This window comes from Acipenser ruthenus, chromosome 33 (assembly GCF_902713425.1).
Source record: "Acipenser ruthenus chromosome 33, fAciRut3.2 maternal haplotype, whole genome shotgun sequence".
In the NCBI taxonomy this organism is placed as follows: domain Eukaryota; kingdom Metazoa; phylum Chordata; class Actinopteri; order Acipenseriformes; family Acipenseridae; genus Acipenser; species Acipenser ruthenus.
The window spans coordinates 441,243-457,284 of record NC_081221.1 but is presented as its reverse complement, the minus strand read 5'-3'; the positions used below and the strand labels follow the sequence as shown (position 1 = coordinate 457,284).

The 16,042-nt window shown below is 44.1% G+C and overlaps 2 protein-coding genes across 4 annotated transcripts in view; both read left to right on the top strand.

Moving 5' to 3' along the window:
* LOC117433350 (rap guanine nucleotide exchange factor-like 1) overlaps positions 1-2,313 on the top strand; it is a 13,459-nt gene extending 11,146 nt beyond the window's left edge. For 2 of the 3 annotated variants that reach the window (XM_034055524.3, XM_034055521.3), the window contains exons 12-15: positions 1-44; positions 313-377; positions 553-607; positions 1,071-2,205. The exon at positions 1-44 is cut by the window's left edge and continues 44 nt beyond it. In XM_034055524.3, the coding sequence (XP_033911415.3) occupies positions 1-44; positions 313-377; positions 553-607; positions 1,071-1,195 (289 nt within the window). In that variant the 3' untranslated portion in view covers positions 1,196-2,205. Of the gene's footprint in view, positions 45-312; positions 378-552; positions 608-1,070; positions 2,206-2,227 lie in introns of those variants that run through there. The other variant, XM_034055523.3, reaches the window with a different exon arrangement.
* Positions 2,314-3,143: 830 nt separating this feature from the next.
* LOC117433242 (WAS/WASL-interacting protein family member 2-like) lies at positions 3,144-15,647 on the top strand. Its single transcript, XM_059006664.1, is given in 10 exon segments — positions 3,144-3,200; positions 3,603-3,687; positions 8,697-8,836; positions 9,229-9,361; positions 9,903-10,067; positions 10,172-10,452; positions 10,454-10,901; positions 11,214-11,414; positions 12,324-12,425; positions 13,084-15,647. Coding segments are annotated over 8 exon segments (1,443 nt in total). The 5' UTR covers positions 3,144-3,200; positions 3,603-3,687; positions 8,697-8,770; the 3' UTR covers positions 13,131-15,647.
* Positions 15,648-16,042: the final 395 nt, after the last annotated feature.

The window sequence follows — 16,042 nt, the reverse complement described above, 5'->3', positions numbered from 1 at the left end:
CCTCAGGGCCCCCGTCATCCCCTTCACCCCGCTGCTCCTCAAAGGTAAGGCAGCCCGTTGCAGCTGCAGTCAGGAACACCCCTTCCAGGATCGGGAAGTGTCCTGCAGTAAAAGCACAGCGAGAGCATGGTAAAGCAGTGGAAACGCACTGGAGAATAGCGAGGTGTGAGCATGGCAAGCCAGGGTAAACTGTAGTATAATAATGGGGAAAGCATGGGGGAAATCTGCAAAAACACAGTGAAAAAATGCTGTGGTAAACTTGTATCGCTGTTTCTCTCTCTCTCTCTCTCTCTCTCTCTTGCTCTCGCTCAGACTTGACCTTCCTTCACGAGAGCAGCAAGACTTTCCACGGGCCGCTGGTGAACTTTGAGAAGATGGTGAGCGAACGTGAAACAACGAGACGAACACAACCACAGTTATTAGTTTTGCAGTATCAGATATCAGTCTCAGATGCAGATCAATATCAGATCCAGAGCTCGCTGCTATAATCACTCCTTTCTCTTCTCCCCCCCGCCCCCCACCCCCGGCCCCGCCCCCGCCCCCCCCCGGCAGCACAAGGTTGCAGAGATGGTCCGGACCATTAGGAGTTACAGGAGCCACCCACCCAGTGAGTATCAAACACCAGCTGTCTGCAAAACAGAGCCCTCTGATTTACTGAACTGTGCACGCAACATAAACACAGGGGCGCCATCTGCTGGCCAGTTCTGGCAAATGCATGGGAATTCCTTATTCAACACAATATATATATATATATATATATATATATATATATATATATATATATATATATATATATATATAAACTGTTAAACTCTCAGAAGTGTTAAATAACGCTGTAGCTCTGGGTAGCTGCATGGTGAGTCCGCAGTGTGTAAAGAAGCGGTCGGCTGACGGCACACGCTTCGGAGGACAGCGTGTGTCCCTCTTCGACTCTCCCGTGTCAGCGCAGGGGTGGCAGCGGTGAGCCGGGTTGAAATATCTCAATCAGCATACTGACCTGAACGTCCCCTAATCCTTCCCGATTGTCATTTCTGTATCTTTTTTAATTTGAATTATATTTTTCTCTCCAGCTCTGGACACAGACTCCTCTCCCTCGTACCTGCAGGCCAAGGCCTTTGTCCGGCAGCTGCAGGTCATCGACAATCAGAACCTGCTCTTCAACATGTCCTACAAACTGGAGCCCAAAGACACCTGAGACCCCCCCCGGACAGTGATGTGTGTAACACAGAGAGAGAGAGTGTGTGTGTGTGGATGTATATATGTAAATATTTAAAAGACAAGGAGTCTATATTTTGTGTACAAAGCATATGAAAAGATAGCAAAGTATGTGTATATATAAAAAATAGGTAGAATTTTTTTTTTCTTTTCTTCCTCCATTCCAGTTAAACCGTATCCCTGACTCGCCCTGTTTAATTTTTGTTTTGTGATCCTTTGATAATAAACTCAGTCATGCAGACAGACGCTTCGACTGAGGAGGGTGAAGAGACCAGAGAGTTACATCATCTGCATTAACACAGCAGTGCTGCTGTAGTAGGAGGGCCTTGATAAAACTTCCCCACACTAAAGGCATAGCAAAGTGTAATGAAGCACAGTGACAGCATTGTAAAGCATAGAGAGGCATAGTAAAGCATAGGGAAGCATTGTAAAGCATAGGGAAGCATTGTAAAGCACAGAGAGGTCTGGTAAAGCATAGGGAAGCATTGTAAAGCACAGAGAGGTCTGGTAAAGCACAGGGAAGCATTGTAAAGCACAGAGAGGTCTGGTAAAGCATAGGGAAGCATTGTAAAGCACAGAGAGGTCTCGTAAAGCATAGGGAAGCATTGTAAAGCACAGAGAGGTCTGGTAAAGCATAGGGAAGCATTGTAAAGCACAGAGAGGTGTGGTAAAGCATATTAAAAACCATGACAGACTGGTAAATGCATGGTATAAGCAGGGGGAAAGCATTTGGGGGGGGGGGGGGGGGGGGTGCTGTTATGAGGGCCTCTTGTCACGCCAGTCCTGTTTGTTGCTTTGCTTGGTTTGTTTCACAGCAGCCTGCACCAGATTGTATTCATTGTAATTATACCGCTGGGGGTCACTTACTTTTTTTTTTTGATTTTTTTTTCAAAAGTAATACATTGTAATGAGTTACAGTAACTTGTAACTGCAGCAGATTACTGTTTAAAATTAACTTCCTCAGATCTAACTGCCCCCCCCCCCCCCCCCCCCCCCTCCCTCCCTCCCCCAGGTTAGATCAGAGGCTCTCAATCCTGGTCCTGAAAACCCCTATCTCTGCTGGCTTTCAATAAACAAAAACACGTGTTGACTCTTAAACCTCACTTTCTGTGTGTTTTTTTAAAAATTTTATTTTGTGTTCAAGATCTTAAGGGACTTCAGAAAAAGGATCAAATTATAACCGAGTTTCATAAACCCTTTTTTCCCCACCTCCAATAGCATCTTTTCCAGCAGTGAATAACTAGCGAGACCAGTTCTTTTTTTTTTTTTTTTTTTTTTAAATGTTTCTGAATATATTATAATCTGTTGTTCAAACGTATTATAATTATTAAAGTACAGTACACGTACGATTTACTGTCAACGTTACCAAACTGTAAATGAATCAAATCCGGCAATCGAGAGCTGTACCCCGTGAGCGCTGGACAGGACAGTCCTGACCTGTAGTGCTGCAGTTACATCATCGAGCCACTGGGGGCCAAGTGGCGCTGTGCTAGAAAATGACATTCGCAGTCATTGAGAGGGGCGTGGTCAGAACATGGTACCTGCAGCACATACAAGTGTGTTTTGTCCCCCCTATGTTAGATTTTCAATTCAATTCAATTTCAATTCAAAAATGCTTTATTGGCATGACGAGAGCGCTCAGGTATTGCCAAAGCTTTTATAATACAAAACAGAAATAATAAAACGGAAATACAATTACAGAACATAACAAACACAAAAAACCATTGTTCCCTTCCCTTTGAACAATATAACTCCCTCCCTCCCTCCTCATCACCAGAAACCCCTGGTCGTGTATGCAGGGTGTCACACACTGTCCCTCAGGTTGTGGCAGGCAGACACATACTGTGCTGCTAGATTTGCAGTTCGCCATGTTAGATAGTGCCATTACCTTACCAAGATGGCGGCTCAAGGGTGTTATTACACGCGCCATCGTGCTGTGACGCTTTACGCATGTGCCGAGGCGAGTCTCGGCAATTTCCGTCAGGGTACGATCCTCCATTTTGTTTTTGCCGGAGATTTCATTTCCGTGGTTTTTTTTTTTTTTTTTCGTGAGAAAGAGGGGAGGGAGAGAAAGAGAGAGAGAAAAAGAGAGAGAGAGAGAACTCAACCGATACATACAGAGAGAGAGAAAGGAAAGAACGAGATTGGAAAGAGTGAGAGGATATATAAAAAAAAAAAAACCTAAACAACACAGGAATAAAATAACGACTTTAGTTATCTTAGAAAACAACAACAACACAGCCGCTGTGATGTGCTGTAACACGTCTTAAAATCCTTCACAGACACACTGCTGCGCTACCGCCCGGGAGAGTCGAGGCGATTTAATTATAAATAACATTAACACGCATTCCTGAGGTGCTTAATATTAATTTTCGGTACGTTTTCAGACTGAAACCCCGCACCCTCCCATGTTGTTCGTGAAAGACACGGGACGCGAAACCGAGAGAGAGCCGCCGGCCACTTCGAGACGAGGTAAGCAAGGACCGGTCTAATTACAAAACAAAAACAACGTGTACGACTACATAAGACATTCAGTTATTATTATTATTATTTTTTCCAGCTAAAACGAGAGACGTTTTCTGTGTTTAAAACGGTTTAGCTGGCGGTTTACCCGAATGAAAACAATTCTGTACACATTATAACCTGACTTCTCTTGTGTGCTGGTCTGTATAGTACGATTCACACTTCAGACTTGTTTCTTACACAATAATAATAATAATAATCAAAATAATAATGCTTGTGTCAATTTCAGGGTGTTATATGTATAATATTACGAAACGTACAGTTACCAGGTGTGGCGTTGTCGTTAGTACTTACAGTCGCGTTCGTCATTATATATAAATAAATAATAATAAAAAAAATGGTTAAATCTTGGAACGGATAGCCGCAGATGTTTTAATCTGAGCTGGCTTGAAACAGTATCGCAAGGTTAGTATATATATATATATATATATTATAATACACGGGGCGAGGTGGCACTGTACCGTACACAGCGTGTGTTTACATGCAGGTGCTGCTGTGCGCACACAGGCCCGTCACACAGACTGGCTTTCCACAAGTACTCAAGGTAAAGATAAAGGGATCTGCGTGTTTATACATGTGTACTTCAGTTTCAGGGACGGTAATAAGACTCCTGTTGCACAGCAGTGTCACCCAGACCAGGTTTTACTACCAGCTTGATCAGCCCCAGTCTGTATTGGGTAGCAAACCAGGGATGGATCACACTGCTGTGCAGTGGGAATCGTATTTTTGTCATAGAGTTTGGGGTTTTAATTTAAAACAGAAATCAAGTATTATTATTTAATATGATTATTATTATTGTGATGGAAATAAGACTCCCATTGCCTAGCGGGTTGATCCATTCCTGGTTTTACTATGAGTTTGATAAGACACACCTGAGCTGGTTGCCTAGACACACTGCGGCTAATCAGGCTGCTAGTAAAACCTGGACTGGATGAAACTGCTCTGCAGTGCTGTGTAGCAGGAGTCGATGAAATACACTTGCAGTATTCTTCGGTCAGGAACCAGCTGGTGAACTGCGGAGAGCTGCGTACTGTATGTTACCGTGCGATATGCAGTGTGTCCGTTCACCACGCAGGTTGTGTGGTTTGAGTGTACAGTTCAGACAGTGCTTGTGTGGGGACAGCACTGTGTTTCTCCGGCTGTTGACAGTGTCGTTTGCCAGCCCCTTCCTTCGTGCTCCACGCTACAGTTCAAGCACGCTGCTCCTAAGCACTGATTACTCTCTGTGTAATCACCGTTTCATCATCCTGCGTGAACCTCGCAGTTTTGGGTGCGGATAATGTAGTATTTAACTTTAACATCACAGGAACAGAGGGAGGCTTTGTAATGCCTGGGATTATGTTAAAAAAACAAAAAACAACAAAACAGGGTTTCTGGTCAGTTTGTGAATTTCCCATTTCCAGTTTCAAATGAATTTCCAATTCCTTCAAAGCAACTGGAGTTGATCGTTTAGAGCAGTGGTTCCGAACCCCGCTCCTGTCTGCTGGTTTTCATTCCAGCTGAGCTCTCGATTACTGAACTAAACCCTTAATTGAACAGATAATTAGCTTAATTAGACCTTTTTACTTGTTTTCAGCTCAAAACAGCTGCAGAGTTTAAGTTAACAGTAACTTGAACTCTGGAACTTTGAGAGCCGAGAACAATTAAAAAGGTCTAATTAAGCGCATGCTCAGTTTAATTAAAGGTAAGTAATTGAGAGCTTAGTTGCAATGAAATCCAGGAGACACCTGGGCTTGGGAAGCTCTGCTCCAGACATAACTGCTGTGATAGTTCAACTGCTTTCAATCGAAACCTATTGAATTGGCTGACAAACAGTAACGTGTTGTTGCTTTGAGAAGCTTTATTTCGAGAGAATGCTGCCAGATGCAATTCTGATCAGTGATGTGTTGGAATTGATTTGAAAGGGGATGGGGGGTTTAAACAAGGTATTGGAAATAGAAATTGGAAAACAGAAATTGACCCCCAGGTCTGTCTCTGTGTCTTTTCATTGGCAGAGTGAAGACACCGAGAGAGACGTCAAACTTTTACTGCTTAGCATTCTGTCACATGGCGGTGATATTCCTGTAATCACAGAAGTGAATTACTTCTTAGCGTCTGCTAAGAAATAAATAATAATAATATTGAAATGATCAATGTGGCAAATGTTCGCACGAACCCTGCTTGATGCATTTGGGTGGCAGAAATGACAGTCCTATATTTATAGTGGCTATCAAAAATAGGATGTTTAAATTTTCTCAACTATATTGTTATGATAACTTTCATTTTGTGAACCGCGAAAGTCAAGTCTAAATGTTACTGTTAATTCTGCAAATACAGATTATTATTATTATTATTATTATTATTATTATTATTATTATTATTATTATTATTTATTTCTTAGCAGACGCCCTTATCCAGGGCGACTTACAATTATTACAAGATATCACATTATTTTTACATACAATTCCCCATTTATACAGTTGGGTTTTTACTGGAGCAATCTAGGTAAAGTACCTTGCTCAAGGGTACAGCAGCAGTGTCCTCCACCTGGGATTGAACCCACAACCCTCCGGTCAAGAGTCCAGAGCCCTGACCGCTACTCCACACTGCTGCCTCACACAGATGCTTCTGCGACGCCTCGATATCAAATAAGAAGTTCAAAAACATACATTTCTCTGTGTTTTATTTTTTCCTCCCCACAGTGCTGATAAAACTCAATTCTCTATGTGTTGAGCTTCATAGCCGGAGTGAAATATTTCACTGCTGTGATTTACAGGAATGCATCGAAGTGGACTGTTCTCAAAATAGGACGCTGGGAACAGAGGCTGTAAATACAGCCGTCGTTTTACACCTCTGAAAGCGTTGACTTTTACAATGGTAGCGTACTGATTTATTATTATTATTATTATTATTATTATTATTATTAATTTCTTAGCAGACGCCCTTATCCAGGGCGACTTACAATTGTTACAAGATATCACATTATACATTATTTCACATTATACAGATATCACATTATTTTTACATACAATTACCCATTTAAACAGTTGGGTTTTTACTGGAGCAATCTAGGTAAAGTACCTTGCTCAAGGGTACAACAGCAGTGTCCCTCACTGGGGATTGAACCCACGACCCTCTGGTCAGGAGTCCAGAGCCCTGACCACTACTCCACACTGCTGCCCACACTGCTGGTATTAAAGAAAAAAACTCCACACTGCTGGTATTAAAGAAAAAAAATATTTGGCCTTGTGTTTTGAGCCACCGTGGGTTTTGCTTTCCCTCAGAAGAGATGGCTAATTCAAAACTAAAAGAATTTTGACTTTTTTTTTTTTTTTTTTTTGCAAGAATGTTGTTGATCCGCTGTCTGGTCACTGATTGAGACGGTGACTGTTGCTCTGTGCAGTTTTTCTCAGGTTCAGTACAAGACAGTAACATTTGCATGCAGCTATTTTTACACTGCTGCACCACTGAATGGATTTCTTTGTCTGTGCGTTTGTGTTTGTGTCTGTTTGTCTCTGTGTGAGTGACTGTCTGTCTGTGTTTGTCTCTGTGTATGTACTGTATGTGTCTATATCCCTGTGTTTGTGTGTGTGTGTGTCCCTGTTTGTTTGTGTGTGCGTCTCTTGTGTGTGTCTTTGTGTATCTGTGTTTGTGTGTGTGTCTGTCGTGTGTGTGTGTGTGTCCCTGTTTGTTTGTGTGTGCGTCTCTTGTGTGTGTCTTTGTGTCTCTGTTTGTGTGTGTGTCTGTGGTGTGTCTGTTTGTGTGTGTCTCTGTCTCTTTCGTGTGTCTGTGTGTGTCTCTGTGTATCTCGTGTGTGTGTGTGCGTTTGTGTGTGTGTGTGTGGGCTGCAGTTAGCTGAATAGTTTTGCTCGTCAGCACATGCAGTGAACACACCTGCAGCACTGGAGAGGGAGCGAGAGAGAGTCACGAGTCTCAAAGGTTAGACCTGCTTCACTCTCCCAAACCCCAAACCAGTCTGGGCAGGACTCTGATCACTTCCCTCATTCGTTCGCTGATCGGAATCTGAAAAAATAATAAAAATAAAAGCCTTGTCCTGAAACTTTATTTTTTTGATACAATCTGTAGAGGTACTGAGCACAGGGCTGGGAATGAGACTCCTGCTGCACAGCAGTGTGATCCATTCCTGGTTTCACTGGGAGTTTAGTAAGACACACCTGAGCTTGTTACCTCTGCGCTGGGGCTGATCAATTATTATTATTATTATTATTATTATTATTATTATTATTATTATTTGTACTACTGTAGTCTCTGGCTAAGCAAGCAAAGGTATTTATAAATACAAAGGTATGTACAGTATTACTTCTGTCATGCACCCAACATACGATTACTGTAGTAATTAAATTGGCATCCTTGGAATTATTAGTGAAATTAGTATTCCTTTTCTAATATATTAGTATTAAGTTGTTATTGAAATGTATACATTTTGATTAAGCCGAGTGGTCATTGACTGTTTCACTGTTTAGCCCCCCCCTAAAACCCCCACGTAGAATATCACTCACACAGGTCTGCTCCCACAGTGTGACGCTGTTACCTGCAGTTCTTCCTGGATCGAGAGTCAAGCCAAAAACAGTGTGCCTGCGCTGTAACAGGGCTGTGGCTGGAGGGGGCGTGTCATGTGGGTGTGCCCGAGCTCTCGGGCAGTAAGCCAGTCGCATGCGCTGCTCAGCCGGGCTCGTCTGTCTCTCTTAATCTCTGTCTCGATCTGTGATTGAGTTTTACACCTAGCAGCCTCCCTCCCTCCCTCAGCTCCACAAAGCTCCTGCGATCTCAGGCATTGCATTTCCCTCAAATAGTTGATATAGCTTAGCCCTGTGATCTTCTGTCAGTGCTGCGTTGTGTATGAGTCTCTCTCAGGGCTGTGTTGTGTAGGAGCCTCTCTCAGTGCTGTGTTGTGTAGGAGCCTCTCTCAGTGCTGTGTTGTGTAGGAGCCTCTCTCAGTGCTGTGTTGTGTATTGCAGGTGTGTGAGGGCGCCCCGCACTCAGGCACACAGCCAGTGCAGAGACTGAGCCTGCAGGGACTCGGAGGGACAGGATGCCAATCCCACCGCCCCCCCCACCCCCCCCTGGAGGACCCCCGCCACCCCCCACCTTCAACCAGGTGAGACACAGAGACACACACACAGACGCACACACACACAGACGCACACACACACACTTGATATTGATAGTTGCCTCTAATTTAATGGTGTTTATGTTGAATATTTGCATTCCTGTTATTTGTTATTCTTTGTTAGCATGTATTTGAATATTTTTGTGTGTACTGTAAGCAGCAATAGGTTTGCACTAATTATTATTATTATTATTATTATTATTATTATTATTATTATTATTATTATTATTATTATTATTATTATTATTAATAATAAAAATAAGAATACTGTTTTGTTTCATGAAAAATGAATATGAATTATTCTGCAAAAAAAAAGATATTTAGTAGCGTTGTGGTTTTTATGGCTTTATATATAAATGTAATTTTTTTTTTTGTCCCAGGCTAACACAGTGCCCCCGAAGCTGCGGCGTGATGAACAGAGGGGGCGCGGGGCGTTGCTCGCCGATATCAGCAAGGGGGCGCGGCTCAAGAAAGTGGGCGTGGTGAACGACCGCAGTGCACCTATCATAGAGAGTGAGAGAGCCTAGCCCCGCCCACATTCACCAACACTCTCGCTGTCCACCCTTTCACTGTCCACTGTCCACCCTTTCACTGTCCACTGTGGAAACAATTGAGAATTGTTTCCATTGCTTTATATGGGGGGGGGGAGAACCGGCTCATGAGGCTGTCATGCATTTGCGTCATCTATATGTACCTCTAAATATATACATGTATGTATGTATGTATGTATGTGTATATATATACTGTATATATATTATAATATGACATGACTAGACGAGAGTTTAGTCTCCGTGCCTGGAAGTGTCTCCATCCCCATTGCCAGGCAGTGTGAGCCACGTAGCGCTATCCCAACTAGACATATTATTATTATTATTATTATTATTATTATTATTATTATTATTATTATTATAAATCCTGGACTGGCTCAAACTGCTCTGCAATAGGAGTTTTAAATGATTCCCTGCTTTAAAAAAAAAAAATTAACCATTTGAAAAAAGGATGATGAAGGTTTTAACAACATCATTTTATTATGTCTGTCCCTCTCTCTCTTCAGAACCCAAAGGAGGAGGAGGAGGAGGAGGAGGTGGAGGAGGAGGTGGTAGTGGAGGGGGGGGCGGTGGCTTTGCCTCCAGTTCCGGAGCACTCCAGCCAATGGGAGGCCTGTTCCAGGGGGGCGTGCCCAAACTCCGGCCAGTAGGAGGCAAGGACAGCAGCTCAGGTAGAGTTTACAAGTACTGTAAAAACCTGAATATTAAATTCCATGACGAACATTTCGACTGGTCTTCTTCAATGCCTCTCTCTTCCTGTCTCTTGCCTTTGCAGACAGCTCTGGTGGGAAACCAGCTTTGCACATTCCCAGCTCCAGACCAGCGGCTCCGAGACCCCCGACGTCGTCTTCACCATCATCATCATCATCCTCGTCCGCTTCGTCATCCTCCAGCCGTCACCCCAACCCCCACCACGGCGAAGCAGGGGACCCAAACCAAACCCCCCCCCCCGAGCTTCCCCGCTCCCACAGACCCTCCCTCCCAGACCTCTCCCGTCCCAGCACAGGGGCAGGCATGAAACACAGCTCCTCCGCCCCGCCCCCCCCCCCCTCCCATCAACCGCCGCCCCAACGCTCCCCCTGCGCCCCACGGGAGCAGAGCCGGGACCCCGTCCTCCTACAACAGGGAGAAACCCCTCCCCCCGACGCCTGGACAGAGATCCCGTGACGGACCCCTGGCGCCCCCTCCGCCGGTCAAGCCCCCCCCCTCCCCTCTGAACTCCCCCCGCCCTGGCTCCTCCCTGGCCCCCCCTCCCCCTCCCTACCGCCAGCCCCCCGGGGCCCACAATGGCCCCTCCAGCCCCGGCGGCGACTCGGCCCCTGAGCTGCCCCAGAGACACAACTCCCTACACAGGAAAGCCGGTGCTGTGGCTGCTGCTCTGGGGAGCCACGCCCCTCCAGCCCCGCCCCCTGCACGTGCCCACGCCCCCCCGCCGCCCCCCTCCCCCTCTCCCCCAGGGGGGCGCCCCCCACCCCCAGCCAGGGAGCCCCCGAACCGCGGGGCAGGTGAGCGTGAAACTCATTCATTGACCTTTTTTTTTACAGGAAGGACAGCCTCCAGGGTTAATGTACTGTCATGTGTTTCTAAGTGTTGTTTATAAAGCATATATATATAGAGAGAGAGAGAGAAACAGTTTTCTTTTTGAAAAATGAAGGTGAACTATTCTGTTTTTAAAACCTGCATTCATTTATATGCTATGTATTATTATCATTAGTATTTTGTTGAATTCAATATTATTGTTACTGATGATGTCTCTGTTTTAATTCATTACTATATTGTAGATTTAAAAAATTTCTCTCTCTCTCTCTCTCCTGCAGCTCCTCCAGTCCCGCCCCCGATGATGCGTAATGGTGGTCGCGATGTCCCGCCCCCTCCGCCCCCCTATCGGATGCACGGCTCCTCCGAGACCCCCAGCCGAGCGAAGCCCCCTCCCCCACCATCCAGGACCCCTGCAGCACCCCCCCCTCCACCCCCGCCCATCCGAAACGGCCACACAACTGTCTCCAAATCATTCCTAGGTGAGCCAGCCAGCCCCCCTTTCCTCATCTACACCTCATGTTTCCAGGCACGCGTGGCAGTGCCCTGTATCGGTCCCTAAATGTGCACATTTATAATGGTGTGCCCTGGTATTTTTGCACAGTACCTTTGAAGTTTTCCCTCATGCTTTACCACACCTCTCTGTGCTTTACAATGCTCCCCTATGCTTTACCAGACCTCTCTGTGCTTTACAATGCTTCCCTATGCTTTACCAGACACCTCTGTGCTTTACAATGCTTCCCTATGCTTTACCAGACCTCTCTGTGCTTTACAATGCTTCCCTATGCTTTACCAGACCTCTCTGTGCTTTACAATGCTTCCCTATGCTTTACCAGACCTCTCTGTGCTTTACAATGCTTCCCTATGCTTTACCAGACCTCTCTGTGCTTTACAATGCTTCCCTATGCTTTACCACACCTCTCTGTGCTTTACGTATGAAAACAGTTTACGTGTTGCAACGTATGAAAACAGAGAACTTTCTTAGCAGTACCAGAGGTCATGTTTTGCAAATGAAAGTATGTGTTTGCTTCCTATGTAGTGAATGAAAGTGCTAGTTTAATGGCATGCTTTGCTTTTTGGATGCTAGTTTTACAAAGAAACGAGGCGTGTAAAGTTTACAGTTTTGCTGCAGTACAGAAAAATGTAACCCCTGAATACTGGGGTACCCCAAAAAAATGTAACCCCTGAATACTGGGGTACCCCCAAAAAAATGTAACCCTTGAATACTGGGGTACCCCCCAAAAAAATGTTATTCAGCTGTTGTGTGATGTTCTCAAAGTTACTATTGTATTTTTATCAATGTAGTATTATTATTATTATTATTATTATTATTATTATTATTATTATTATTATTATTATTTATTATTTATTATTATTTTTCTCTGCTGCAGATGACTTTGAATCGAAGTATTCCTTCCATCCAATGGAGGACTTCCCACCCCCAGATGAATATCGACAATTTACTAAAGTCTACCCCAGCAAAACCAACAGAGGTAAATCAAAACAACCCAATTAATCAATGTGTTACTGAAACTTAAAAGATACCACTGTGAATCTACTTGACTCGGTCTCTTCTAGTTTCAATAATCGCACTGATGAAGGCACTGGAGCCCAAACGCTGGTCTGCTTGACTCAGTCTCTTCTAGTTTCAGTAACACTGATGAAGGCACTGGAGCTCAAACGCTGGTCTGCTTGACTCGGTCTCTTCTAGATTCAGTAACACTGATGAAGGCACTGGAGCCCAAACGCTGGTCTGCTTGACTCGGTCTCTTCTAGTTTCAATAACACTGATGAAGGCACTAGATCCCAAACGCTGGTCTGCCTGACTCGGTCTCTTCTAGTTTCAATAACACTGATGAAGGCACTGGAGCTCAAACGCTTGACTCAGTGTCTTCTAGTTTTCACCTCAGTAATACCAAGAGTTGAGTAGATCCCAGTGATTCTGCCTCAGCAGCATGGCTAGGTAACCCATGGTAACCCATTCCACCCCCTCACCACTCTGTGTGAAGCAGTGTCTCTTCCCTCCATGTATAATTTCCACACTGTGTCCTCGGGTCCTGGTTTCTGTGCTGCCCTTGAATAATTGCTGTGGGTTATAATGTTTGGTTATTGTTTTAGTTTTTTATTGTCTGTTCCTGCTCCTTGTTGCAGGTGTGGGTGTGAGGGGGGCTCCTCCTCTGCCCCCTGTGGGCAGGTGAACCCAGAACCCTGTGAGATCCTTCATAAGACCGGTCCTCATGTCACTGGATCAGAACCATGGACTGCACTCGCACGCACGCACACGCCATCCAGCAAACTTTCATGGAATTGTTTTTCCAGAGACAGTTTTTCTTCCACTTTTTCCCACGAAACTCCGACCTAGCATGAAGTAATGTTCCCGAAATAATAATAATAATAATAATAATAATAATAATAATAATAATAATAATAATAATAATAATAATAATAGTTAAGGGGGAAAAAAGAAAATTCGGGCCAAAAACTCAATCCACTAAACTTCTAATTCCTCAAGGAATGAGAGCAAGTGTCACCTATAAAGTGTGTGTGTGTGTGTGTGTGTCTATATATATATATATATATATATATACATAATCTACTGGGTTTTAGAAGCTCGGTTTATTATTGAAATGATCTCGGCAGCCTTTAGTTTACCTACCTCTCCCTCCCTCCCTACTTATCTACCTCTCCCTCCCTCCCTCTCTATCTCCTCCATCCCTCCCTCTAGCTACCTGCTCATTTCAATAATATAACTGATTGAGGAAGGAAGGAGAAGGGGTGGTTCTGAATTGAACAAAAAAAATAAAAATAAACTGATAAAATATTTAAACACGTCTTCAAGGGAAAACACTTGAATCAAAGCTACAGTCCAGCAGACCCAACATCCAGAACGATTTCGTAGCGCAGCGCGATGCGGCACAATACAGCAGAAAAATACACTAATATCGCCAGACAGGCAGGCAGGCAGGCAGCCCCTCTCTAACCACCTTGTCATTCTGCATGGTATGTACTGTCTGACTCAAACCACGGGATTCCTTTATCATCTGTGAAAACAGTAGAAAAAAGGAAGGGACAAAATGCTTCAAAAGGAAGAGTCTGGGAGTGAACGCTCCGAGCAGCGCTGTGGTCGCTGTGATCGGTTCTGCCCAGGGGGGACGGGAGTGAGAGAATGCAGTTTGCAGTTGAGACCCAATCTCATCAGTCTGTGGCACTGACAAGACAACTTGGCTTGATGATGATGATGATGATGAAATGTGCCAACAGCTTCCAAGATGACACAGACCGACTGAAATGATTCAAGTCGAGCACGGTGTGTCGGCATATCATTAGCGGTCACCAGTGGGGTCGACTCAGTCCTAAAGCAGTGTAGGGGCCCGTGGTCTTTCACTGGACTGTGTGCAGACAACCCCCACCGGCCACTGGCCACCAAGCAGGAGAGATGCAACTGAAGCGTCTGTAGACCACAGCAGAGTGAGAGAGCGAGCGAGAGAGAGAGAGATCCCGTCATACTTGTGAATGGCTAGTCTAACGCACTGCATGAAGGATTGTGAGGTGTGAGGATGGGCAGAGAATGGCGTTTCTTTTACAGGGTATTGAGACGACGTTGTTGGGAGGTGTGACAGTGATCCTGTATGGAAGTCTTCGGTATGGTACACCCGCTGTGGTTTGGGGTTCGTGTTCGGGGACCGCAGCAGTTTTTTTTTTCGGACACGGTTATATAATTTTTTTTTTGGGGGGGGGGGGGGCTGGGAGATTGACTCCACGGCTTGCGATTGGATCACGGCTCACTTTTTTTTTAGTTTAATTTTTATTATTGGTTTAGAATTGGTGGGAGGGTTCTCAAGCTGGGTACAGCTCTGTTAAGGAAAAATCAAGCACACTATTCGATGTCAGCACTACACTATGATTTTTGTTTGTTTGCTGTAAAGTGTCGTCAATAGAGCCATTATTTTAAAACAAGAAGGGGATATAAAACCAGCAATCCTTGAGATTCCACACTCCGTTAAAGGCGAACTGGAAAATCAAATCCACTTACTGAATTCTAAATAAAAAAACAAAAAAAAAACACATTAACCTGGTACACTTAAATAAGCACTAAGAGCCATTGAATTTAATAAAGCAGCAATCTTAATGTGTGTGTGGTTATTTTGAGGAGGAGTTGTTTGTGGGTTGCTTTTGGCTGCTAAACATATAATTTATCGCTGGGGCCCCCTACCAGAAAATGACCCCCCCCCCCCCCCCATTTAAAATTAACAGTAAATGTATGTGTGGAAGATTCAGAACTGTTTTTATATTCCTTTCTTTAAAATAAATAAATACAATTTAAATAAATAAAGTATGGAATGCTAATCGATCACACAGCTGGTCTTTTGCCTTCTACACCACAAAGTCATTTTATTTGATGGTACCAGATTTATAATGTATATTTACACTACAAGTATGGGAAACATGGTAAGCATAGCTGTGGATGTATTTCGTATGTTGTACAAAGATTGTAATATAGGTAAATAAGGGGTCTGGTTTGAAGGGTATTTCAAAAGATAGTTGCATCTCTTATTTGTTCCTCTCATGTCTTTCTCTAGCTCACCTTTCTGTTCCTATTATCATGGCTATCTCTTCTTGGATGTTGTATGTTTTGGAGGGGGAGGGGGGGGGTATTCACTATTATACTAAAGGCCCTCCCCTCCCCCTTTTAATAAAAAAGGGGTTCAAATCGTTTTTATTGTTTTGTTGTCATCATGTCGAATCTGAATCTTCCTTGCAGGAGTTGAAATGTTCACTTTAACCCTGAAGTGAGATTGCATTGCAAATGCAAATTCGTTCCTCGTTTTTACCTTGTGTGGGTTACACCTGGGTTTGTTTAGAGAAAACAAGAGTACAAAGGTCTCCTTTATCAAGCTCATTTACCGAATGCAAAACCTGGACTGGCTCACACTGCTCTGCAATGGGGAGGGTCATTATTCTTATTATTATTGAGCTCACAGACTGAATGTAAAACCTGGACTGGCTCACACTGCTCTGCAATGGGGACGGTCATTATTCTTATTATTATTCTTATTATTATTGAGCTCACAGACTGAATGTAAAACCTGGACTGGCTCACACTGCTCTG